The sequence below is a fragment of the Centrocercus urophasianus genome, unplaced genomic scaffold (assembly GCF_019232065.1).
Source record: "Centrocercus urophasianus isolate 14NV4802_14NV808 unplaced genomic scaffold, USGS_Curo_1.0 seq_16, whole genome shotgun sequence".
NCBI classification, from domain to species: Eukaryota; Metazoa; Chordata; class Aves; order Galliformes; family Phasianidae; genus Centrocercus; species Centrocercus urophasianus.
In genome coordinates, this window is record NW_024884711.1 from 26,186,030 (window position 1) to 26,213,599 (window position 27,570).

At 37.8% G+C, this 27,570-nt stretch overlaps 1 protein-coding gene across 1 annotated transcript in view; it reads right to left on the bottom strand.

The window, feature by feature from the left end:
* Nucleotides 1-6,967: 6,967 nt before the first annotated feature.
* The window catches only part of CDK14 (cyclin dependent kinase 14), a 238,452-nt gene continuing 217,849 nt past the window's right edge, over nucleotides 6,968-27,570 (bottom strand). The window contains exons 13-14 of the mRNA XM_042817068.1: nucleotides 11,237-11,376; nucleotides 6,968-7,109 (exon numbers count right to left, since the gene is read on the bottom strand). Coding sequence (XP_042673002.1) covers nucleotides 6,994-7,109; nucleotides 11,237-11,376 — 256 coding nt within the window. The 3' untranslated portion in view covers nucleotides 6,968-6,993. The remainder of the gene's footprint in view (nucleotides 7,110-11,236; nucleotides 11,377-27,570) is intronic.

The window sequence follows — 27,570 nt, forward strand, 5'->3', positions numbered from 1 at the left end:
TCCTATGCTGCAGTTTCTGGCCATTTCCCCTTGTCCTGTCTCCACACACTGCTGAAAAGAGTCCGGCCTCACCATTCTGCCCCCACACCTTAGATATTTATAGACCTGGATCAGGTCCCCTCTCAGTCTTCTTTTCTCAAGGCTGAACAGACCCAGTTCACTCAGCCTTTCCTCATAGGAGAGATGCTCCAGGCCCTTCACCATCTTTGTGGCCCTCCGCTGGACTCTTTCCAAGAGATCCGTGTCTTTTTTGTACTGAACCAGGATCAACCTCTCCTGGCTATGGAGGTTGGAAATTCTTGTCCCACCAAATGCAGTTGGTAACAATAGAAATGGTGCTGCTTCTCTCTGTTCTGCTTCCTTTTTCTTCACCCTCCTTCAGCCCCAAAGAAACTTCCAGACTAACTCCCCATCCAGAATACTACCTACGTTTCTGGAAATCCTGTTCATGCTCACTTATTTCCATGCATCAGCCTTCCCTCTCCTCAAATCCCTTTTACTCTCTTCCCACATGGCTCAGGACACTCATGAACAAAGCTCTTTTGCTCATTAGGTGATGCCAGATGGAGGCCAATCCTCTCAAATAAATGTTTCCCCCAGACACTTTCAGAGCTCCCTGACCATTCCATCTCCACAACCCATATTCATCACTTATATTGTTAAGTGGTGCTTCTGGTTCAGGAACTTCAGGCACACGTGCTGATACTGTTATATCCTGCGTATAGGAAAGCTCCAGGCCCCAGTGCTCAGATGGCTGAGTGGGACTGCAGAAGGACTTCACTGATTCACTTTCCCGAATGCTATGCAGTAGAATACCCACATTCAGAATGGATTTTTTGTCAAGAAGAGAATGAATTTTTGCTTGCTTCCCCAGATTATGAAAGTGTATTTACATTGCCATAGCCAATGGAAGCTGTATGACCCAGTACTGATACAGTACTGACACAGGACATCACACCTATTTCCAGGTCCCACCAGCTGCATGATGGGATGGTGGGTCACCCTTTCCTGTGGCACACCACAGGTTCCTGGAGGACTCCTGTGTGGGCACCTGCTCCATCTTCCAGCCTCACATGTGCTTAAGGGAGATGGGGGTTTGTATGACAGGGGCCTTGCATGGGCCAGCAATTTCCTCAGTTCTTTTTACCATCTGAGCAGATTTTACTGATGACAGTGGGATTTTCTTTATGGCTGAATAAAGGGCAAAATTCAGTCTATAACTCTTATTTTACACTAATAAGAATGAGATATTAAATTCTTAGATATCAAGAGGAAAATGTAACCCAACGCCTGGAGTTTCTCCCTTGTGTGTTAAATTTAGGGCATATTCTATCAGTGTGGTGATTTTATTCTTTGATATTAAGTAAAGCACAGCTGGAACAGTCTCATAAAACCATTATGTTGTTAACATATGAAAATAATGGCATGAAAAGTATTAAACAGCCAAAACATGTCTTGGATTCTGGATCTTTCACAGCTTAACACTAATTTAACATTTTTTAAAATTGATGCTACAATTTCAGCTCTGTTTAGTACTATCATTACTGGACTCAAACCCAAATTACTTTCAGCTGCCCACCACAACTGCATCTTATTAGCCCTTTCATGAAAGTCAATTTATGTAAATCCAGTATTAGTTAAATAATTAAACTGACCCTCAGCATTCATGTATAGACGCTGTCTAGTACTAAAAGATGCAAGAGAAATTTAAACCTCCCATCTTCAGTACTTAGCACTCCATCTTTTTCAGCTGCAGCAGCACAATGACTGTATACATCTACTTGGATCTATTAAGAAAACAGTGCATTTAAAAATGAGACTGTTGACTGCTATGCTTCTAGGACTCAGCTTTTAGCTCCCAAGCCAGGCACAGAATTTCTAAATCTAGCAGCTCTAAAACATTACTGTCTACTTTCAGCTTTTTACAGTGACAAAATGTGGCTGACACACAGTAACTTCCCGGGATTTCTTTCATGCAGACCTTCCTCCACAGTAATTACAGGGTTTTATCCCCTGAAGCTGGACAGACGAAGACTCAGAAGCACAGTATGCAGTGTTCCATGGTGATTCAGCAATGCTGGGATACCCAGGACAGAGTAAACATGGGGAAACAGTGAATTAGAATGACTTTTCGGTACTGACTGCGGACACATACACTGCTGGACTACAGCTTTCCCGCAGCTTGACTAGTGCAAAGCAGGCAACAACTGTGTTTCCACACAGCAATGCTAAAGAAGCACTCATACACAATTTGCAAAAGCAACACTGAAGTTTAAAAAGGGCCAAAAATAAAAAATGAAATTATTTGGATAGTGCTGAAATAGTCCCCTCCCCAGCTAGCAAGTAGAAAAAGGTAATTTTACGTAACAATTCTGGGCTTTGGAACACTGCTAGTCAAAAGCAACCAAATCAAACAAGCTCTTCAGTAAGCAGCCCTTTTTGCCATTACACTGGTAACTGTCACCTATTCAGCTTTATTTTGTTTTACACGGCTGAGCTGAACCAAATGACAACATCGTCCCTTCCATTGGCTGGGCTTGTGTCAGTTGCCAGCTTAAATGTATGAGGAAGAAAGAATTCAGCATCCTGCAATTGAAATTCAGGATTGCTCGGATGCATGTGCGTGTGGTGAAGCAATACAAATAAAGACCACTTTTTGTTTTGCTCCAGTGAATTGTCAAAGTGATTTTGAAAGCCAGGGGATTTCATTATGGTAATACAGGTTAAATACTTTAAAAGCATATGGTGTTACCATCCTGAATGAAGCTGTCCCTGTGGCTCTGGGAGGCACACAATAGGTCAGGAGCACATCTCATGTCTCTGGTCAGCCAATGAGAACCAGGGATTATAAATCACCACGAGAAAACACTGCCTGCTATCTGGTACCAGGTAATGCCTTGTCTTTCCAATTACAATTTGACTCATCCTGCTCTAGAAAGGAACACTCTCTAGCCATGTATTCGACCAACGAAAAGAAAAAGCAGCTCTAGAGGTTCTTATGGTCCACTCTCATGTATTGATAAAACAATACATGTACAGATAGCTGAACGTTATATACAGTATATCTCAGTAGTATATGTAGAGATGGGGAATGTTTCCACAGAGACGCTTTCTGATCACTGGGGAAAAAAAAGAAAAAAAAGAAAAAAAAAAAGGCGGAAAACCTTCAGGCACAAAATAAAAATATAAAAATATAAAAATCTTTGGTGTTACCAAAAAGCTTTGAAGAAACTTGGATATGGTCAAAAGATTTCTTCCCTCTCTCTCTGAAATGCCCCGTCTAATTCACTGCTGACAGACTCTTTTGTGTAAAATAGAGCTCATTATTACGTATTTACTAATTTTCTCCAACAGGAACCAGTCTGAAAATTGACCGCAGTAACTTCAAATGCCAGCTCTTTCCCCATGGTCACGGAATTCATGTGTTGTCTCTCTTCTGGAGTCCATGACAATGACAATTTAGTCCACAAAAACCCTATTACCTGTACATGTCTGACACGCATTACTTTTCAGAAACAGGTCTCAGGTCATCGCTATTTTAGGCATTTTTTTTTCTGCAGGCGGGCAACTGAAGCACTGCAATATTTTAAACAACAGAAATTCTCTGGGATGCACCAGTTTCTTCATCTTCTTTGAAGCTATTTCTGAGGACAGCAGATGAGCTCTAACACATGATGACAGAGCCATTTACAAAGTTGCTGCCTTTAGCTCCTCTCCCTCACCGATCTGCCAGAAATTGCTGCTTCCAAAGTTGGCAGATGCTGATGTTTGCTCACGCCTCAGCTTCTCCTGGGCAAAGCCCACCATCTTTGCTCTCTGAAACCTAAGGAAAGGTGGATTTAATTCAGTGGGTGTACTGTTAGGGCAGCAGCTTCTCGCAAGCATATGGAGAGCTCAGCAGGAGATGATAACTTCTTAAATTATCACAGCAAGATTTGGCACGGTTTGTTTGTTGGAGCTCTCTATTCTATCCCCTATTCTACCCTGACAAAGAAAATGAGGAACACTTGTATGAAAAGAAGAGACATAACAAACACAAAACTAGAATTTACTTCTGCACCAATGTGGTTTTGGCATTGATTGAAAATGGTCCCTTGTTTTTTTTGTTTTTCTTCATTGTTGTTTGTATAATTTTTTTTTTTTTTTTTTTTTTTTGCATGTGTTCTAATAAATAAATACACAAAATCCAGAACCACTCTCCCCACCTACACTTCAGAAGATTCAGTGATAACTGCCTACAAATATTTCTCTTCTACAGCTTCCTGATGAATACTGGAATGCTTCAACACATTTTCAGTGGAAATACATAGCTGCTATTTTGGATGGGAACTAAAAAAATAAAATAAATTGTTCATACTCCAAAATTCAGATCTCCGCAAACAGGCAGGAACAGAGATCTTGTCCCTTTGAGAAGGCCACTGCACACACTCTGCTGTGTTTCCATGCTCACCAGCAGTCTCACAGTTGGATACTGAGGCACACAGATATGTTTCTGAAAAAAGGCTCCTTTTTACAACACATGGTAAGGAATAGTTGCCTCAAGAGTGCAATCAGTTGGATCTATTTATATGTCAGCTCCGGCAGGAGAAGAACCAAGCTCTCGAAGTACTTCTTTCTCTGTATCTGAAAGGATACTCTAGTGGTTAGCTTAGATGCCAACATGAGATTAAATAAATTCCAACTCTTCCATTAATTCCTTACCAGCTATCTATATGCAAAGTCCACTCAAGAAGATGAATAAAAACATGCATGTACTCGTCTTGTCCAAGAGATGGGCTACAAGTATTTGGTTTCCTCTGTTTTTTTATAATTTGATCTATTTCCTTGCATAATTGGCATTTTTTAATTTTCCTTTAACTCTACTGGGTATTAAGTTATCCAGCACTCTTGCTGAGACAGTTCATTCTGTTTGCCTCCATCCTCACCTCACTTACTTCATGGCCCTGGGGTGCTACTGTCATCTTTTCACTTTTCATGCATCTTCTTGTTTCAGTGAGCCTTATGAATGCTGACTTTAACTGAATATCTCACACTAAATATCCTACCAGCTACTACACATTTACTACAACTCTGCTCCTCTGCTAGAATAACTGGCTCAACTCCTACCTCATTCATTTCTCTGCTCTCTTTACTGATTGAACATTCCACTTGTCAGTCACTACTCTTCTACTTAAAGTCACAGCCACCTGCTATTCAGATTAAGGCTCCACCAGGCCTCCCTTTCACATTATCAAGACTTCAGTCTGATTTATCCTAACTTGTTACTCTCTCCACACAGACTGATCTTTCCTCTTGCTTGCTAGTCTTGTTCCTTTAGAGGTTTCTGCTCATCCTAACAGCTCCCCACCAACGTCCAGGTTCCAGGTCCATATTTCTTCTGCCTCCCCTGATATTCTAGTTTCATCTGAATGAGTTCAAGCCCATGTAAGACTTTAACTTTGTACTGTACACTCTTTCAGTATTATCTGATTTTCTCCATCTTATGGCTCAAGCTAAACAGTACAGTCAAGAACTGACTTTTTATTTCACTGTACACATCTACCACAACGCAGTCCCAAGCAGTGATGGAAAACTGTAATCAGTAATTACAAACCACTACTTCACATTTGTTAAGTGCCCCCAGCTTTAATACAAAGAAAGGTACTATTTTGTATTAAAGCTGTGGTTAAATAGCCACAACAGTACAGCAATGTATATCAAAGGTACACATGGCTCTCTCTGCTTACAGATAACATTTTTAATCATGCATTTTGTATAAATGAAAACTCATTTGTTTGGAGGCAACAGAAAGAAGATTTTGTGCATTAGGAATAAGATTCTGTACATTAGCTTCCACACAAAGAATCTTTAGCACATGTGGGCACATTTGAAGTTTACTTTAGATGGATGATATGTCATGCTAGAGCAGACAAGGTTGAAGAAATGTCTGCAGGGACACACCCCTAGGAAAAAGTAGGGATTAGCTTGTCAATAAAGATGTAAACAGACTGCTCTGAGGCAGCCTCATTTCTGACATTAGAAAATCTTAAATGGTTTGCTGGCAAAGAGAACGTGCAAAATTGGGGCACGCTGTCAAGACCGAAATCACTTCTCAGTGTTCAGCCATTGCTGTCTGCCAGGCAAACAGCCTTCATAACATTACAGAATAAAAAAACAAATAATTGCATGTGAATACCAACAGTAAAACAATGAAGGTAATTCATTAGGAAAAGTAATACCTGATACTGTAACAAGCAGAAATAGCAGAAGCTATTTGCAGATAACGAATATATGCCACATAAATATCAGTCTATACCTTTGAATAGGTACAAGAGCAGCAGAAGAGTTACACAGCAATCGCTCTCTTACTTCAAGTCAGTAAGCAGCCTCTCTACACACCTACCCTTCTCTGTTCTGTTCTACTATTGGAATATCTGGAGCCAAATTACATACTGTTCCATCACCGAACAACTGTGATTAAAAAGATCGAGTATCAAATCCCCAATGGGTATCAAAGCTGTCCAAGAACAAAAACAGTTCTAGCAGATTCCAGAGATACGAATCAAATTTATTAACATCAACACTTCTGTCTCCATCAAGAACACCCTTCTGCTATCAAGTTTACCAGACCTACTAAAGGAACCATTCCTTTGTCCTTGCCCCAGATTTTAACAAGAGACTTGGTAAGAGCTATTTTATCTCTCCCCATCTTACCAGGGGGAATACCTCAATCCAAATTAAAGGCAATTCAATGTTTAATCTGCTGGCACTGAGTTCTGCGATGTTTTCAACCTGTCAGTCACACTGATCCTACCCACAAGGCCAAGAATTTACACTCATCATATTGACAGATGTATACTGCAGAAACAGATTATCTGCTTGAACACGTGCAATTTAAGAAACATACAGTTCAGTTTCATTGGTCTACCAAAATCTAAAATAAATTGTATTTTCAAAGACATACTTTCCAAGAACCATCTTACCTGCATTATCTATTATGAACTCATGTATTCTTCAATGTTTGCTGTTTGATACACCTTTGCCATAACTATTGTTTTTCCCAAAGACTCTCATGCTTTCTCCGGTCTCTGCTTGCAATCTTACATTCGGTACAGTAAAAATAGAAGACACTGCAAAACAGAATGTCAGTTCAGTTTGATTTTTCTCTGAAAAGCAGTAATATAAAATAATTGGTTAATATCTATGCCAAACACAACACTGAATGAATAAATATGGCTTTTATGTATACCACCCAATTATGTAAGTAAGCACTGTAAAAACTGTGAATGGAGAGGAATGGCAAGCGCTATGATGGAAGCTGTCTGATGCCAACATTTTCTGTTACATATGCCTTTAAAAAAAGAATACAACCATTTCCAGAGCGTGTATATGCTTGCTTACTTCTCTTTGCAATGCTTATAATTCATGTTTTCCACTTTAAATTTTCCTGACAATGCTTAAGGTTAATTATGAAGATGAAAAAAACCAGCAAATTTTTGTAATAATTTGACATCATATATACCACCCTCAAAATCTCTGCAAGCCAGTAGAAGTGAGCTATTTCATTAGACTTCATTTTACTAACTGTTAAAGATAATTAGATTTATTAAAAATATGCCAGAAATTCAGAAAGCCTTCACATAAGGCAAATCCTTTCTGCATGAGTTTGAAAAACCTTGAGGATTTCCATGTAACACCAGGCAACTAATTAGCAGCAGAGATGACATTAATCACAGGGTCAGACTGCAAATGGTTAAGGACTCACACAGTGATGATGTGAAAACTCACTTTTACTTGGGATACCTCAAACTGCTGGGGAAAAATGACTGATTTTTGGTACCCTCTGAGAACAAATGTGCATACGAAAATATTGTTGGATAGCTGCCAGTGCACTGCTGTATGAGGAAATGTTAATGGACTGTTTGTTAAAAGAAGTAATCAGGGCCATAACAGTTACCCTTTTGTTTGTTTGTTTGCACTAAAGACTAGCACAGCTGTATTTCATGCATTTAAAAGATGAGGATATTTTTTAAGCAGGAGATCTTCCTGCTGTACCTTTGACATCTCAACTTGTATTTGATATGCTGCTTTCCTCAGTAGCATGCATTACAAATGACAAATTCTATGCAAATAAATCAATATGAGCTTTCAGATATGAAAGCAGGAAAGGGGGAGGACTAAAATTACTTTTTTTCAATAGAAAAGAGTAAGTAAACATATACAATATGTACATAACAGGGGTTAATTTATAGATTACTGCTCATGTCTGAGATGAATGAGAACTGTGTTGCTTCATAAACTGTATGCAATCTCAGACAAGAATTTTTTAGCTGAATTGCAAAAGTCTTACATTTTAATGTAACATTTTTAAAACTGAATGTGATTAGATGACAGACAGCTCCTGTCTGAAAACCTAACTCCCAACTGAAATTGTGCCATGACTTGAAACCCCAAATCAAACCCTTTTGGGAATGAAATTTGAAATAAATTTTGCAAGCACGTTTAAAATAAAGCACAAGATTAAAATGTTATCCTGTAAAATATTATGCAGAAGATAAATAACTAGTATTGAACCTCAAAAAGACAGAGGAACTTTTTCTTTTTACATTTTTTTTTAGTCCAAGGCACTGTATTTTTGTGAAATACTGTGATTCTGAAGAAACAATATTTTCAGATGGAAAATCATACAACTGACTTCTTTTGTCTCTTCTGCTTCACCTGTGCATTTTTCATTGGTTTTGGTCCTAAATCCCCAACTTTGCAATTCGGTATTGGAAGTAGGCAACATTCTGTGATGGATACTATCATGCACATCCTTCTGCAGATTCTCAGGGCGCTCATGCCTACATTTAATTAGCTATGAATAGCAAGTCTTTCTCAGTGTAAAACATTAACCCAGAGAACCAGAATCACAAAAAGTGGCAATTTCTCTATACAGAAAACATTTTCCAAACTCTCCAAAGTATATCACTTCTTTGTTTTGTAAATATGTTTACAAGTATATCCAAGTCATATTAAATAGAAATGATTGTAGTATTTGATACTGGGATTGTCCTTTCTTGCATCTGGATTTATGCTTCATAATGATTATCTACTAGGCACAGAAATAGTCTTTCTGTAACTCAAAATTTTACTGGAGGCATTTAGAAGAACCTTACTTTAAAATATAATGATTTTTCATCTTTATTCTCCCCCCTTCAAAAGGTTTCACTGCTCCTGATGTTTAACGTTATGCAAAGACGTGTTTCTGCCAATGAATATCGCCTTATGGTTATGCTTCTGCAAATAACCTGCTGTGAGCTGATAAAAGGATTAATGCAGCCAAAATTCTTAATCTGTGAAATTACAAATTAAATTCTCATATTAAAAATACCACCCTGAGGTATTTTTTGTGGTTTTAATTCCCCTCTGGTGTTCTGCATACATTGTGCTTGTTAATGACTAGGACAAGACTGTCTCTGTTGGCAGCCTGCTGCAGAGTGATAATGTGTAGGCATTTACTTCACTGATAGAACTGGATTTAACCACTGACTGATAAACTAAGTGGCAAGTGGGTAATAAGTCCATATTAACAAAAAAGTACTACTGCAGAATTCAGAATTCAAAATCCTGGCTAGACTAAATCACGCAGTCAGAAGGATTGAGATGTCACCAGTGAGGAGTGATTTTTGTTTTCCATTTAGAGGAAAAAGGATAAATGAACTGGCATTCTTGATGTTTCATTAGTTCTGAAGAAATGAATCTCTTTGCCTCAATTTCAGCAAAGGCAGACTTTCAATGGTACCCTTAATTTACTCTGCATCTCTTGAATTTTCAGTTTACGAACGGCCACAGTCAGAAAACTATGTGGAGTGGCAGGGGGCTTTCATGGCAGAGGGGGGAGCTGAGAATCTTTTTGCAGAGCAAAGAGAAGATCTGTGACATAACCTATGCGTACAAAAATTAGTGTTGTTCCGGTTCTACAAATGAGAGAGAGCTCTTCAGGGCAGAGTCAGGAGTAGGGCACTTAGAGTGCCAGTCACAGAACTAGCTCAACACATGTTGAGATATACACATATTACACATACTGAGAGTGGAGAAATAAAACTTTTGGAAGAGTTTTCTTATTAATACTGAAATAACAAAAATTTATTGAGGGTTAATATTCAGAAAGTAAACTCAATTTTCACAAGCTTCTATGTTAGCTATAGTTAAGCACATGCACCACTGTTACATATCCAAGATTTTACCTTGAAGTTCTGGATTTAGATCTTTTGGTACTGGATGCATGTTTGAAAATAGCAACACATTGGAACAGGTTTCCCAGGGAGACTGTGGATGCCCCATCCCTGGAAGCATTCAAGGCCAGGCTGGATGTGGCTCTGGGCAGCCTGGTCTGGTGGTTGGCGACCCTGCACATAGCAGGGGGGTTGAAACTAGATGATCATTGTGGTCCTTTTCAACCCAGGCCATTCTATGATTCTAATGAAAGCATGCTCCTCTAAGTTAAATTAAAATAATTATTCACATTCTCCTGTGAAATCTATTTATAATGCTAGAATCTTCTCAAGCAAAAAACATCATGCACAATGATATTTTTCCATAGAATAAATAGTAGGGCACTTTTAACTCTCTGGACAAGAATTAAAGAGATAACTTTAAAATTAGCATACATGCTGATTTTTTCCAAGTAAATTAGAATGCATGTTGTTTTATGAAAGACATAAAAAGATGCATGTAATAACTGAAAGCATTCTCAATTGGAAATATCATCCCCCATCTTCTACTTACACTGTTTAATTCAGCAAATTAACCAATTGTCTACTTTGTGTTTTTCAGACTTCTCAATGCCAATTCCCTTCTTAAAGGTTACCGTTATAACAGAGAGAGATTCTGGATTTATATCCTGCGTGCTGCAGCTAGTTAAGAAGTACTGTATGTCAGAAAATGAAAAGCACTAAATATGTAAATTGTATTTTTCCTTTTGCTTTATGACAATTCAGATAATTCTCTTGGCTGTGCACATAATCAAATACAAAGATAGCTAGCCGCAGACTGCAGAGCAGAGATAGCCAAAAAAAAAAAAAAATAATAATTCCATTTTTCCTGTGTCAAGTTAACTACAAGCTAACTATGTAGTTTCATGTATTCTGTGTGTGGATGTGCACATTCATGAATGTGTTCCACATGAGTGTTAGCATACATACAAGTATACACACATGCACCTGCAGGAACTAATGTCTTTGCTTTTAATTGATTCAGAGGAGGTTATACTCACTGTCAGTTAATTCCCATAGCCGAGGGGGCAGATCACTGAAATACTCATGGCTCAGTGCTGCCTGTGCTGACAATCTGTTCTTTGGGAAACACTGGAGTAGTTTGGAGGCTAGATCTTCCGCATGATTCACATAGCTCAGCCTGAAACACAAACAAGGAGGTTTTTCTGAAAAACAATCTCATTATGCTGTTTACTAATACCATCTGCAGTTGGCCCAGCTGAAACAAGCGTCTTACTAGCCAGTATAAAACAAAGTCTGTTTGGAAGCACTGCAGGGATACACATTCCTTTAGTTTGGGAATCAGTGAATTATTTCTGGATGGATAGTGGAAAATTTATACACATTTTTCATATACAGAGCATATAATGTGCCATATCACACATGCCCTACCTAGGACACTGAAGGATCGTGAGCAGAAGCATCTTGAAAGCAACTGTTCTGATTTTTTCGTTTGCATTTTATTTGAACATAATGACAGGCTGAGGCTTTACGGCACTCGAGACAAATGGTTATTTCTATCTAAAAACCTGAAATCCAAGCTTAAAATCATAATTATTTATAAAACTTTGCAAATATCAGAGTTTAAAATCCAATGATAACTAACACGAACATATGCATCATGATTCATAAAGGCATTTTGGGAAGTATTGACTTATTTTTCATCTATTCTTATAGCAGGAGGCTGACTTCATTAGGTGTTAATGCAAGGCAAACATTACATCGTAAGTGAATTATCTTTTGTAAACTATGTAGGGAATTTGAGGAAAACTCATTATTTTACCAGGAGTTATATCCTTGTGGTATAATATGAAAATATAAGTTAAAAATAATAGATTCTGAGTGGAGAGAGTACAATGGAGATGATCAGGATGTAGCTTTGGTCTAGAATAGACCACCCTCCATTTCCAAAGCCAACTAATTTTTTATAATACACAGTTCAAAAAGAGGTGGTGAATCAGTATACATCATGCTACTACTGCTATTAGTAGGTAACTCTATAAATACTAGAAATTGCTCATTACAGGTCTCTTGTCTGGTAAAAATGTCAAGATATATTATAGACTTCCTATTTATTATGAAGTCTGTACTTATTCTTAATAAATTGGTATAGACCGATTTATTAAGAATAGGTATTAGTTTACTAATACAGAAATGGCAGACTGCAGTCCAAAATACTGCAGTAATTGAAAAAGATAGTATTGGTGTGCTCTAAAATCAATAAACCAACAGCATGCTTTGTACAAATTCCTCTTGTTCAGTTCAAGATGGCTTTGAGGGACACCATTCAGAGAACATGGATAAAACACAGGTGTTTTTTTTCTATTGTCCCTATCTATCCGGTCTTGAAGAACAGACAGAATATCTGTCCAAAATTTGTCTGGGGACCAATTGCTCAGAAACACTGACATTTTTAAGCCATTACTTCACATGAGTCATAAACCTACAGCAGTCTCAGGATGTGGATTTGGAATTAGTATTCTAGGTGTTCACGATAAGCATAATTTTTGTGGTTTTGGCTTGTTTGCTCGTTTTTTAAATTCATGACAAAATAAAGGCATCTCAAATTAGACAGCCATTGCCTGTAAATCAGGTTTTACAAAAGGATTAATTCCAGACTCCTTAAACTATTAGTACATAGAAATTCTTTTACTCAACTTTTTTGAAAAACACAGCAAAGTTAGTTAAAGAGAACAGAAAAATACCAGGAGAAAAGACTATTCTTCACACAGAAAGTGGAAAGGATGACCAAATACCCATTGAGAATTGCCATTAGTTCTTCTAGATACCTAAATTCTCATGGACCGGTGATTATATTGAGCCAGTGAGGCTTGTTTTATGTCTTAATCCCACCTAACCAAGTATTTGTTGAGAAGCCCTGGTAAATTATTTCATCTAAGTATTTTTTCCCATATACAGGTAGCTACATCCTTTTTGGTAGCCGAAGTAAACTTGCTGTCTTGAATGAAAGATAGTGTTAAGTTAGAAAAAAGTGGCCACTTCTTAAAGTAGTGAAATATTGACATCCAATATGAGAAAAAGAACTTTATCATTCTTAGGTGTATATTGAAGGTATATTGAAGATGTTAATTGAGACTGGCAAAGCGTAAGGAAAAAAAAGTGAAGCATAATTCAAAAATTAATGAATTCTGAACTGCAGGTGAAATTTTGGATGATGACACTCTAGTTCCTTCGTGTTCTGGAATAAAGGGGTGTCACTGCTTTGTTTCCATCACCAAAGTACCTGGTATGCTGCTAAGATTTGTTAAAGAAGAAAATCAGATTTACTAATAAATTGAAAGTAATTTGAGTAGGAATGAGTTTTGAAAGCCAAATTGATCTTCTCGGTTTGGAAACCACAAAGATATCAGTTAACCAAGAAGCCAAAGTAAAAAAATGAGCAGATTCTACACAAATACAATTAAAAAAAAAAAAAAAAAAGTACGTAGGGCTGCAAAAAAAAAATCCTATCAACTAATGAGACCATTGTGAATAAATAAGTCAAAATTAGAACCTGATTTATAATAAATAGAAAAAAACTATCACACAGTCTGCAAAAATATTGCAATCATCTGCTCTTATCATTACATTTTCTCACCCAGATAATACTCCAAGTAGGGCTCTGGGGGTTAGTTGATTACATAGTGCTTTGAAGATTCCCATTGCTCCATATTAGAATCAAGTTCCCAAGTATTTATAGATTTACAAGTCAAAAGGGACCGTAATGATTGTGTCTCACCTCCTATGTACTACAGTCCAAAGATCATCCAAGTAACTCAAGGAACAAATTATTTTAGCTAGACAAAAGTCTACATAAAAGTGGCAGTTTCGTTTCTGGAGATTTGCACAGAAATGAAAAAGTTCTTCTCCAAAGAGCATGTCTTCTGCTGAGAACATTTCTGGCAGTCACTGGACATTGCAGCAGGCGTATGCATGTGGAATCCTAAGGTTGTCGGTCTTAAAACTGATGCCATAGAGGAATGCATGACAAATTTTTTGGTTTGCATAAGGTCAAGCTATTCTTTTACTTATGAAAAATGTATTCTATGATCATGTTCATCTACTGTATTAGAATTGTTTGGAGAAACCCATCTAGTGTGTAACCTCAGCAGTTTGAAACATCAGAATGTTTGGTTTTGTTTCCTTTTTCTTTCTTTCTTTTTTTTTTTTTTTTTTTCCTTCCCAATAGTCTCTTTAAAATCTCCTTCTTAAATCATTAATGATTTTTCGGATATAAGTTTGAAACAACTCAGTAGGAACAAAAGCTGAATGTTCTGATGGGGTTCAGTAGTTAAGTATTTAATACAGAAAAGTTAACAAAAAGGAGTAAAGAAGAAAAGATTTAATTTTTAAATACACCTCCTTCAGTATGTGACAGAATGGAATTTCATACAATATGGCTTTGTGTCTAAAACATAATAGCATGTTTTGTCTCACAGCAGTTGGGCCATATAGTAACTTGGCATGCATGATATGGCAAGTCTCAATATTCACGCTTCACTTACTGTCACACTAATCACCAAGGAATAGTTACTAGCCATGACAGCGTACATACTTTCAGAAAATGTGGCACACAGCAGAATACAGATAAATCTTTGACAAAGAGTATTAGATATTACGTATGTATTATTCTGAGAAATATTAGGAATATTTTTACAGACCTACTTTGGTGACACTTACAAAAGCGCACTGATTTTCAACTTAATCTCTCTGCCTTAGCTCAACAAAAGCAAACACTATATGAACCTTTCTCACTTCAAGCATATTTGAATCTGACTATACTTGAGCAGTTGTAAATCTCACTGGATTACATGAATTTGATTTAATTTTATAAAACAGGCTTGAATGTCTTTCTACTGCAAGGAAGGTCAGTATTTGGTCAAGCAGAACATGACTAAGATCACTGAAGTCTGTTTCAAGCGCTTGAGAAAAAAAAAGTTTGGAGCATGTGCAATGAACTTCTGAACTTGGAGTGATTTGCTTTTAAATGCAATGAAGAATGCAGCTCAAATTCACATTAATAATTAAGACAAATGGGCATTAAAACAAACGGAGATAATGTGCTATCTATGTACTCCTAACAGCATGAGGTAAATACTTCCCAAAGCAAAAATCGTTTACTGTGCGTATTTTTCATCTCAAGATACAACTCTCACTAGCCTCTCTCAGCCTATCACTAATTCATTTCTCAACTGGAGTTTACAGCATGGCCCCGAGGAGGGAGGCACCTAACTCCCTATGGGAACCCCAGCTCTGCTACTTTATTCTAAGTAGTCTCTTGTCACCTGAAGAGCTGAAAGACAAAACAACAGCTAACTAGAACAATTGCATCATTTAGCGTAGTTTAAAGCTTACAGATATTTTACCTACAATCACAGCCATGAGGGCCATATTTCAGTTTTAGGATTTTCACCCAAGCCAGCTTGGAGCTGGCAATCTTTCCACATTCTCTCTGGTTGTAGGCCTCTTCTGATGCAAAGCTGTGCCAATTTCATGCATTATAGTTAATGACTGCATTGCAAATCCCTTTATCTTCTGACCAGCTGATGCCCCTCTGTGCCTTGACTGCTTTGCATCTCTGAATACGTGTGCGACTCTGTTCAGAGAAGCCACACAGTGCACAGACCAGAGCAGAACCTACCTCAAGCCACATTTTCTTTTTACTAAACACAAAGAACGTTTTCAGTTGTTACAGTCCTGCAGAGAACACATACCATTTTCCAAGAGCCAACGTGCCAGCACACCCAGAGAGCCTCCGCAGTGCAGCCGCACAGGTCGGTCAGCCATCGTGAACCAACAAATGAGCTCAAACTGGGATGCCATGCTTTTAGCTTTCAATAGAGATGAAGGGATGGAAATCTAGCAGAATAAAGAAGATGCCTTTTTTCTTAGTGTTTTACACAGAAGGTACCAAGGACTAAACCTGATGAACAAATTGAGGAGACAGCTTTTGAAGGTTTACTGAAGCCATGGTTTACTCAGTCTGGTTGATCAATCACAGAAAGCAGGATTTGCTTTGCAGCGCAGGGTAGAGGTACATCAAGCCAAATCACACAGTTACAGTTAACTTACAAGTGCAGCCACACAACCATATTTCAGCCTGGGGATCATCCCCCACATCTGCTTGAGGCCACCATTTTGTGCAGGGCAGTGTGCCTTCCTTAGAAGAAATTCATCTCATGATGTCCAGTGTTCCTCTCACTCCAGAGAAACTGAGTTGCTGACAGCAATTTTGGTTGAAAATCACAGAGCACAAATGATGGGAAACCATGCTCTCTAGGCTCTGTAGGCCACCAGCTCAATGGCATATTTCTTGGTTTCCCTCACAGCAAGTAAGATAGCCACATGAGTGCAAAATGCTGTTCAAGCTTTTCAGATGAGCAAAGCTGGGGCAAATCTGGCACTGAGGTCCGGCACTACACTGCTTCCAGTATCCTTGCTCTGTTTTCTTGTGCACAACTGCACTCCAGTATCTTTAGATCTTCATAATTTCCCATAAAAATGTATGAAACAATCTCCCTTTGGTATTTTAGAAATTAGTTTAAATTATATTAGTATATAACAGCATCAGCAGTTCTATCTGTTGAAGTACTGAAAGGGTGATCAAAGTGTTTACTATCAAAATAAAAGCCGTGACAACCACTCATGAGTGCTCTTCTCATATGTGCACAGAACTACAACTATTGGTGCTGGATTGTTACTGTTCACACAGAGGTAAAAGAGGTCATACCCCCCTTCAGGAAACTGTGGAGGTGCTCATTCAGTGCATACTCATTCAGTGCATTCCAGCAAGCTGACACTGACATATCTGAACTAATTCTCAGTAGCTGGAAAGCAGGCATGGAAAGCAGTAGATAGCATTTCATGAAAAAACTGAATGACTCAAATGAAGGTTCTAACAGTAGAAATATATATATACATATTTAAATATAATTACTGCTCATTTACATCTAGATAAATTATTCTAATATGCTTGGTAAATTCTTAAAATAACCTACTGAACCAGTACATAAGCCATTATTATATGTAGCTGCAACTCCTGAACTTCTCAGAATGGAGTAACACAACATCAATCTCTATTTTGAGAACTGCTGGTTTTCTCTCAAGCACAAATACACTTAACTATCAAGCCCTGTACTGTTCTGGTCCGGGAAAATCAGGACTGGCTGTTTCTGAGTATCTCCAAATAGAACAGCTGATCAGTCTTCCCAAGTCTGAGTCGCATACCACAACATTTCTATGTCCCATCGAGAAAAACAGGAAAGAGACGATGGTAGTAGTTGCAATGGCAGGAAGTGGCAGTGATTTGCAGTGTCCTCCTCCATTGGCAGGTTAGGTATGCAGTCGGCAAAAGGTATTGAGGAGTGGTTTGATTGTTCTACAGCTGGAGATGATTACTGCTTTGTTGCCAGGGCTCAAGCAATTTTGCCACCAGTCATGTGGTACTGCTGTAGTTAAATAGCTTTGTGACCCATGTGAGGCACCAGATACTCAGTTTGGCGACATCTAAGCTAGACGATAAAGTAATTCAGATCATCACAGCAATTCTCATTTGATAATGGCTATTAAGCTTGGTTGTGATGAGGAGATAAAATCATTCAGATCTGCCTATGTGGATGTCACTGGATGTAATTCAGGACCAAAACTTCCCTATGAGTCTACCTCTCCCTGACTTTTTCTTTGCTATATTTGACATGTTTTGGCATTTGTTTCAGATGTATTATTGTACTTCTACTACTTGACACTGCTGGTGATACTCAGTTTGAAATGTTTGCACCGTACAGGATATGACACCCTTGCAGGTCACAATACTTTTAAAAACTGAATTTGGTTGATTTGAGCTTAAAGAATTAAGGCTATAGAGAGTCAGTCAATATACAGCAGACTTTAAAGTGTCCTGGTTTTTGTCCTCCTACGGTCTGACACACATCCGGACTAGCTCTTGCTCTGATGTCTCCTACTAAATATTTTGGGCTATGAAACCTTTTAAAGAAACACACTGCCAACTATGGAAAGTGTAAAGCATAAAGACAGTAAAAACTGCTCATTGACAATGTATACTGTTCATTGATAATACACACTGGGGCATCAAAAGAAGTGACTGAGAACACTGTGGTAGACATTAAAGACAGGAAGGAGAAGAAATTTAAGCAGCAACTGTTCAGTATATGTCACATTATAACCTACTCTCAAGTGTGGCTTTCTGTGATAAAATCATGTAATTTCCTGAAATTCTGGGAATTCTCAGGTTATGATATTCCAAACAACATGATTACTGAGTACAGTATTGTGCTATTGCTTAAAATCACAACAAATTATTTGAATACAGAATATTTTCTTGGGTATTTCATTTGCATTCATTACTTCACCCAGTTTTCAACAGTTTCCTCTCAGATACAGATATTTCCCAGGGAAAGCACTTCCTAAGAAATTTTAATGAGAACATCCCTCACCATTTTGCTGTAGAAAGAATTCAGCAATTACCTCTTTATGATTTTACATGCCACCATCAATCAGGTATCTCTCTTAATTCTTTCAGCATCACAGTTAGGTCCAGCACTAAAGATATTCACTATGAAAGACATAGTATATTACTTTAACCATCACAGAGTACTACTGAACATGCCAGATTTGCAGTTTACTGGAAGGTCTTTGCTTGCTGTAAATGTAATTAATGAAGAACAACAACATGGTGGTGACATCTAATCAGGAGCTTTTGATTATTTTGAAATTCCTTAAAGAGCATAAATCTTATGATCAGTAGGGCGCTTATTAAAAGCCTTCTTCATGCATCTCAGCAAGATGTACAGAATATCCTTGGAAAATAAAAATATCTAAAAATAATTACAAACACTCCAATCATTTTATGAGCTATTATTTCACCAAAAAATAGGGGAAATATATCTTTAATCCTGAACAAAAGCTCTTCAAGGTTTATGTTCTCTATAAACCTTTCACTGAGAACTGAAAATATAAGTTAGTAATGCAATAAATGCCCTAACAAATATATCAGATTTTTCACTTAATGCTTTTTACAGGCTTAAACCAAACTGAGTGAAAGAAAATCACCTTTTACAGTCTGACTCTTAAAGGAAGAATGCCTTTCTGTTATGCTTTTTAAAAGAAGGCATGGTGAATTTATATCAACTTCGCTGAATCTTGGGGCGTGATAAAAGGAAGAAAATACGGCAGTGAAGTTAACATTCTATAGCATTCTTTCTTCACATATTTATTTCCTCCCTGGCTGGACATGAGCCAAAAAAAAAGGAGGGAACACCCCCCCAAAACACCCCCAATGTAGAAATAGCTGAAATAGTCCATAGCTTGGACACATGATGCAGTTAAAACTCTGCACTCTTCTTCCTCTCACCCTCAACAAGCCAATTGTTTCCAAAGAAATACAAATAAAAACACACCAGAGAAAAAACAACCAACTTCTGGATTTCAAACTTGTCAGTGGGTGCAGCTGTAGGGGCAGTACAGAAAGTTTCCCGTTTTCATGTATTAAATGGCTACAGGAAGACAACACAGTTGGCTTTTTGGACCTATTACCACTTGAAAGCTGAAAAAAAAAAGAACTAAGTTCTGGTAAATAAACATTAGCACTGCCTTATAAATCTCTGCCCTCCTGTCAGATATTTTATCGTCTTAGGTTTGAGAAGTCTTAATTTTAATTCTATTCTAAATAAGGACTGGTCTGTTTGCTCATTGCAATCCTTGCCTTGCCAAAAGAATTTGCTGCAAGGTTGCAGCACGCCAGCAGTGCCCTGTGAAGAGTGACCTTGCTTTACTCAGTGAAGCCAGAGATCATTTATCACAGTTAACTTACAAATCTGTCTTTCTGGGGCCTCAGGTCTGTCAACCACTTGGAAGCAGCTACTTGTTCTGTCCTCCCACAGCATCCTAAAACATCAGACAGTCTGATCTTTTCTATTATTGTATACCTCTCAGCTAATAAAATGTATTTTATGGATACGGAATGATCAAGAGTACTCTGTATTTATTTATACAGCTCATTAAAGGTGGATAGAGATTTGGAGGCAGAGAGAGTGCCTCAAGCCTGAAAAGCTCATGAAGATAGACCCCAGGCAAATGCATGTGTTTAACTTTATGTATATGAGTTGCCTGGTTGAACCCAGTGAGACTAAGCAATTATGTGCATGTAGGCATCTTGGTCTTTTTGGAAATATACTCCTAAACTGAGAAGATGACACGAAAATGGTGCACACCTAACAAACACTGAGAGGAATAAACCAAGGTTATTATAATGAGAGCATATGGGTAATACATCAAACCATTACATGTTGTTATACATATATGTTTAGATAATACAGAACTAGCTGCAGATCTCACATACCAGGTACTGGTTCTGGCAGCGTTAGGAAGCCACATTCACACCAGCTCCATAGTGCAGAAGGCGCCATTCCTTCTCCAAATTCACTCTCACTCTATTCTTTCTCATTACATTAATGGAAATATTTTCTAAAGGAAACATGAGGAATCTCACAGAAGGGAGAAGCTGGCTGACTGAAACTCCAGTGCCTGCTATTGATGCTAACATCAGTGACACTTGTTAAGAGACAAACATGCACGTGCCAATCTGTTAAAAGAAGCATGAATTTAACTTTGAACTTGAACAGTGCTTCTTAGGCACACAACTGCTAGAGAAGAAGAAAACAGTAATCATTCTTTAGTATGCAATTTGGTGAAAACGAAACGCAATTTTGAACTTCTTTTTTTTAAGTAGAACAGTACGTATCCACACATACATGTACTGAAGTGTGCTTTTTTTTTTTTTTTTTAATTAAGTTACTCAGCTTTACCACAACAGCTCAATGCCTTCTAAGTTATGAACAGGCTGGAATGGACTGACCAAACCACAAATTCCATATATTTTAGCTACCAACTACTGAAATATATGAACTGCAAGTGCTTGCACTCATGTACATGTGAGGATGCAGTGTTATCTACACTTAGCTTTCAGTAGGGAAAGACACAATCCCAAACAATTTTTGCAAATCCTAACCTATTGAAGCAGCATGAAAGAGATACAGCTAAGTAGGGAGTTACTGCTATTTAGACATATATAAGCATAGGTGATTTAAGAACTAAAATCAAAATTGTTATCTATTACAGTGACCATTAAAGATCAGATTTCCCAAAGAGCCAGCTATCACTAGAACTGAATGCCAGAAGAGCTCCAGCCTCTTCTAATGATCTAAAGTAAGCAAGTGGATTTTCAAAAGATTTTACATGTGGAAATGTCACATTCGTGGAACACTGCTGCATGTCTGATCCTGTGTGCTGCCACCGAGTCAGGACAAGAATGTAAATACCTACATGGCTGTTACGCTTCAGCAGAAAGGAGACAGATTTCAGGCATTCAGAGCAGATTGGGGCTGATCATAGCAGCTTCCATATTGAGAACAAGAAGCCTGGAGAAAAGGACTGCAAAGAAGTGGACACAGGGGACACAGTGATGTGATTCAAAGAAGGGAAGGCAGTAGTTGTGAATCTGTCAGAAAGGTGTGGGGAACTGGAGAAGGATTAAATGGGACCGAGAGAAGAGTGGGAGTATATTCAGAGCTTGCTGAAGGAAGAGGCCTAATAATTATGGAGCACTTTGAAAAGGATAAGAAGGTGCTCAAGCATGATTGATTGAAATAGCCAGTGTTGGAAGGGAAAAAAAAATAAACCGAATGATCTGAAGAGTATTGGGCAGGAGAAGACGTGAGAGGTATACTGTGATAACAGAAAACGAAGGATGTCAAGATCTGAATGACATAGCTGCTTGGAGAAGGAAAAATGGGTATCCTGGAAAAAACATGTAAAGGAGTCTGGATGCACAGGATAAGGGAAAGATAGATAAAAACATCTCCAAGTCTTCAGGCCCAGGCAAGAAAGGATGTAGATGGATGTCTCTAGCACTGTTGAGAGAGAAATGTGGGAAACTTATCCAAGAGCAAGCTCAAGAGTGCAAGGGGCAGAGACACTGGCATCTCTGTTAAAGCCTGGTAGCGCTGACGTAAGTGGGGCTGTGGTGAGAGCTTGGCCACTCAACTGCTGAGCACCCATACTGCTACATGGATTATTTTGACCCATGCCAACCAACACACTTCATGACCATTCCTGGTCACACAGAGGGAACAAGCCATGCCAGAATCTGTTCCCTAAAGGTTGTATCTACAAGCTTCCCACAAACAGGGCATGCAACAAATTTCCTTCAATCTTATGCTACAAAATACTATCCTGCAGCCTGCAACCTGGGTCTTGTCTTATCCTGGTGATTTCAAATTAAAAAAGCAATAGTAAACACCCTAAAAATAGTAATTGCACTTGCAGCTGCATGGGAAGTGCATAAAACCCACAGGAGATGCATGTCCATGCACTTTCTCCTACAGATGTAGCTAAGGTCTGCCACATGGCCTCAGGGCCAGAAGATAGGGCCTGGCTCTGCTTTAGTTAGCACTATAGACATTGGCTGTATCTGACAGAAAAATGATATACACCAAACATTGCCTGTCAACATCTCAGGAAGGATTCATGCCCTCATGGTTGCAGAATAAAGCTTGACTTAGGGGCACTTTAAAGATCAAATATGACAGAAATAAAAGGAATATAACAATCTATTCCAAAACAGTCATAATGCTGAAAGAAGGCTGGCTATATTCTGAAAATGATTTTTTAATGTTACAGCAGTAAAATTAATTTGAAGCACACTAACAGGACACAATTAATATTAAGTAGTAAACATAGTTTTAAGATTGTTACTAATTCAACCAAAAGAAGCAAATAAAAAATGAAGGTCCATTCTAAACTGGCACCAGAGAGAAAAGCACACATTTCATCTATTTATACAAGATTTCCCTAGATTTTTTAAGTTTGGTTCAAAACAACAGCAATATTTAAAAACTATTCTGCATTCCTAGAAAAAGCAAACAATACATTCATGAGAACATGGCAGCTGAAAAAAAATTTCTTTTTTTCCGTTTAAATTCGTTGGAGTAAGATTCTGAACTCACAAATTCAACATGAAATTTAGAGCTTTTATTTGTCTGTATTTCTACCCTCCTACTGCAGCAGTGATCATAAAACACACACAGCTGGCATCTTTATTATTTTATTCACTGAAGGATTTAGCTGGACAAACATCACAAAGATGGTAGCTGCTTTCACTGAATTTATGATCAAACATACTCCAGCATAAGATCAACTCTGTAAGATCAATTATTATGAGATGTGAATAATTTAACAGAAAGTTTTCTCTATTTGTAAATCAGATCTTACAGATATAAATTCAGCTAGAAGTAGACCTTAGGTATACACTGTATTATTATACATTACAGTATTCAAAAGGATGCAGGTTTTTCTTGTGAATTCATATTTACTGCCATATATTATCATCCACATTTTGATATCAGGAGACCTGCTAATTCAGACTAACAACATTTCACTTTTTTTTCCCTAAACTCCAATTAAATTTATCATAACCAGAGACCAAAAGAACTGTTTTAGTGAAATCTTTCAAAATTACAGATCATGTTTCCTATAAAGGCTTAATTTAAAACAATATACGAACAACCACCACTTTAATTTTACGTATTCATTTCACAGATTCTCACCACAGTCTGTTGTTCAACCTAATACCAAGGGAGTTATAATAATTTTAACGCAGAACATGTGCCTTAGGATATGGGATTGACTCAATGCCTAAAAGAAAAAGGTCAGTCCCTTTGGAACCACTTGCCTCTTTGCCCTCCAGCAATGACAGGTGCTCCAGTCCTATGCTGAGTCTCTTTCTTCACTGCTGAAAATACATAATCTAACCTCTCCATTTTAATACCTCAGTAAGGATTATTATATTCCATCTTCCCACACTGACAATTAGCTGAAGAAGGCTCCAAACCTTTCTACATACATGGTGGCCTTCCTGAGGCCAGCATCTTTCACAAATTATCAAATAGCTCTAAACTTTCTAAAGCTACTGAAAGACATCACTAAATTTAGATGTGAAAGTTACTAGTTACTTAGCTAGCAAATAACTCCAAGTTTCCTTGAATCACTGCCACTCACTAGTTTCCTACAACATCATATGTTTTTAGATCTCTAATTCAAAAATATCGCATGAAAAAGGGAAAATTCTTATTTCTCTGTCCTACACATCAGGAAAGAAGCGCCACAACTGAAACATAGGAAAGGAAGCAATGAGAAAGAGGTGGTTTACAATTTTCTAGTCAAAATGGCAACGAATTTTGGGAGATGGTCACAGGAGGTCCTGATGAATGACAATATCAGTGATCACAAAAGCTACTGAAAAATTCAAATCAACATGAAAGACTGCAAAATAAGTATTTCTTTTAGGTGAAGCTATTTTGTGATGTTTTTACTACTGCAGAAACCTTAACTACTCTCTGTAATTCCGTGCTGAGCAACAGAGCCAAACAGCATGGGTTTTGAGATGGGCTTGAAGTATTTGCAGAGGTGAGAATAATCAGTACCATTATTGATATTTATAACACTTATTGCCTGTCTGCACCATCTCCCAAACTGATATCAGTTTCTGAGACACTAAGATAAGAGTCAGAGAAACTGCTGAGTTGAAGAAAAATTATCCATGATACTTGACAATAAGCTGCCGAAAATATCAAGCCACTGGAGCCAGTGGCAGCTGCTTAGCAATAAGCACTTTTGAATACCAGCCCAATTCTTAAGAAGCACAGGATATTCTGGCACTCATTTTGGAAAAATCTTGCCCTTAGTGGACACATGCAAATAATGAGATACCCAGCAGCAAGGTTGATTTCATTTATATTGTTGACTTGAAAGTATGTCTTCAGTTCTTCAGACAAATGTTTTTAAAACACATCTCAGAGTAAATTTTGTCAGCAATGTTATTACCTAGAGAAGAAAGATTTCAGCACAAAGGCCAATGGTACAGAATTGTAGCAACAGGGCAGACTTTGAAATGTAAGGATATAAAGATGCTTGGTGCCTCTGATCAGAACACATTAGACTTCAAACCAAGAAATGAACAGAGACACTATGGCAACACGTGAGTAACAGACTACCAAAAGCACAATTCTGAGAAATTAATAAAACACTGGCATATAGAAATGAGAAGTAAAAAACAAAGAAACAAACAACAAAACTCCAAACCAATGAAATCAAACACCAAAAAAACAAAACAAAACCCTGGAAACATCTGAAAAGAGTTGATCAGTACTCAAAATGATTAATAAGAAACATACTTTGAAAAAAAATCATACCTGGAAACACCAAATAAACATGTCTACCTGATATACGTCTCAATATCTTAAGGAATGTTACAGAATTAGTAAATATCGCAAACAAATGTAAGAATCTTTTGATTCTTTCTATGAAATACACCTAAGAACAGTTTGCTCTCTTTCCTCCTTTCTCTTCACAGGCTTACTGCTGTAAATAATTATAGGTGATGTTTACTCACTTTGCTCTGCATTCTGAGTTATTTCTTGTTTTTCAAATAAAGAAGAGAATCTTGGCAAATATTTTGCTGGATGTTGACACACAACAAAGTAGCAAAAGATAGAGAACAGAAACAAAATATGGACAATATAGAAGCAAAAATAGTTTTAGGAAAAAGGGCTTTGTAAACTCTTAAGACAAAATGGGGATTAAAAGAACAGATTACTAATGAACAAGACATCAGATGAATTGATTAGCTTTAAAAATGGATTTTTTTCATTGGAGGAACAAAGTGACCAGAGAACTTTTCATTAGGTTTTTCTAAAAATCCTTCCCTATAGACAAACTCAGGAGAGCTGGGATGTGATATGCCACCTCACAGACTGAAAACTGGCTGACAGACCATAAGGAAAGGGTAATGGTAAGTGGCAATGTACTGAGTTGGAAGGGAAGTGTCCAGCTGTGTGCCACAGGGATTAGTGTTAGTCACAGTTTTATTTAACATCTTTATTAATCAACTGGACTATGGAATACACTGCATTCTGAATCAGTTCATAGATGAAACCAAATGTGAAGACAACTGCAAAGACAAAAAAAAAAAAAGTACAAAGACACTAAGAGAAGTGAGAGACGTAGACAGAAAATCTACCCACAAGATAGAGTGTAGAGAATTACAAACAACTAATTCCAGGGGGCACTAAAAGAAATATGGATTGGTTCAGAAATAATAGGCTAGCCATAAAGCCAACAAGCTCCAATCCACTGCTATATAGAATTAATATTGCATGATACAAGGATTATCTGTGCTGTTTTTGGCTGTATTTTTACAGTTGTCGTGGATAGGAAAGTTATACAATGGTAACAGTGTGATTTTACTAAAGAAACAGAATAGTAGTATACAGAAGAAGGGAACAAAGGCCTTTATGGACCAGTTTAGGAGGTTTATTAATACTTTTAACTGGGCCAAAAGGATGTAACACACAAAGGACATCAACATCACAAAAGACGGGGAATTATGTGCAAAGCAAAAATAAATTGAATATCAGGATAGGCATTATAACAATGAGACTCTTAGGCAGTGCAATAATCTCTGCCCAAATGTATAGAAGCTGTAACATTTGTGTCGTTTACAATTAGCATTAAGGAAACATTCACATTTAAATTGTAAAGAATTTTTGATCATGGCAAAGGAATAAAGAGAGGAACTGTAGAACTCTTTTTCAGTCATTGGTCTCAATCGGAATAATATAATTCATTGTACAAAGCTGGCAAAACATAGAGTGCATTTCAACTGCTGCACAAATATTACTGAGCTAAGCTGAGAACTTTGACTTTTGCACTTTTCCACTTGAGCCCCTTTATGATGCCAGAGACATAAAATATAGTATTAAGTGGCTTCTATGCATAGTAACAGACAACAAAAAAAGGCACAAGCGCATAAACACACCACTTCCACCCCCTGAAATCCATTTAATAAACCCCACCAGGCAGTGAAATAAAACAACAACGACAACAAAAACATGGTATTAGGAAGATAGAAAGAAAAGTCTCCTCTGCTAAGGAGGGTCTGTGCCTGCAGAGGAGTGGCTGCTGCCTCGGCTCAAGCGCTCCTCCTGCTGCAGGAAGCTCAGCAGCGCTGCAGCCTGCCTGCCCCCCGTGCGGCTGTGTGTGGGGGGATCGCTGTGGGCTGCCCTGCCGGAGGCTTCTGTTGTATTGCATTTTATTTTTAATAAAATAGGGTAATAATTTCACTGTCCGGTAAATGGCTTTTTATTTGCATCCCATGTTAATGTAGGTTTCGTCATGATATGCTTCCTAAGTTCCCTTGGGGAAAAGATAATGACTGATAAAGGAGGTATTTATAGGAAGCAGGAAACAAAATAGGAAATGA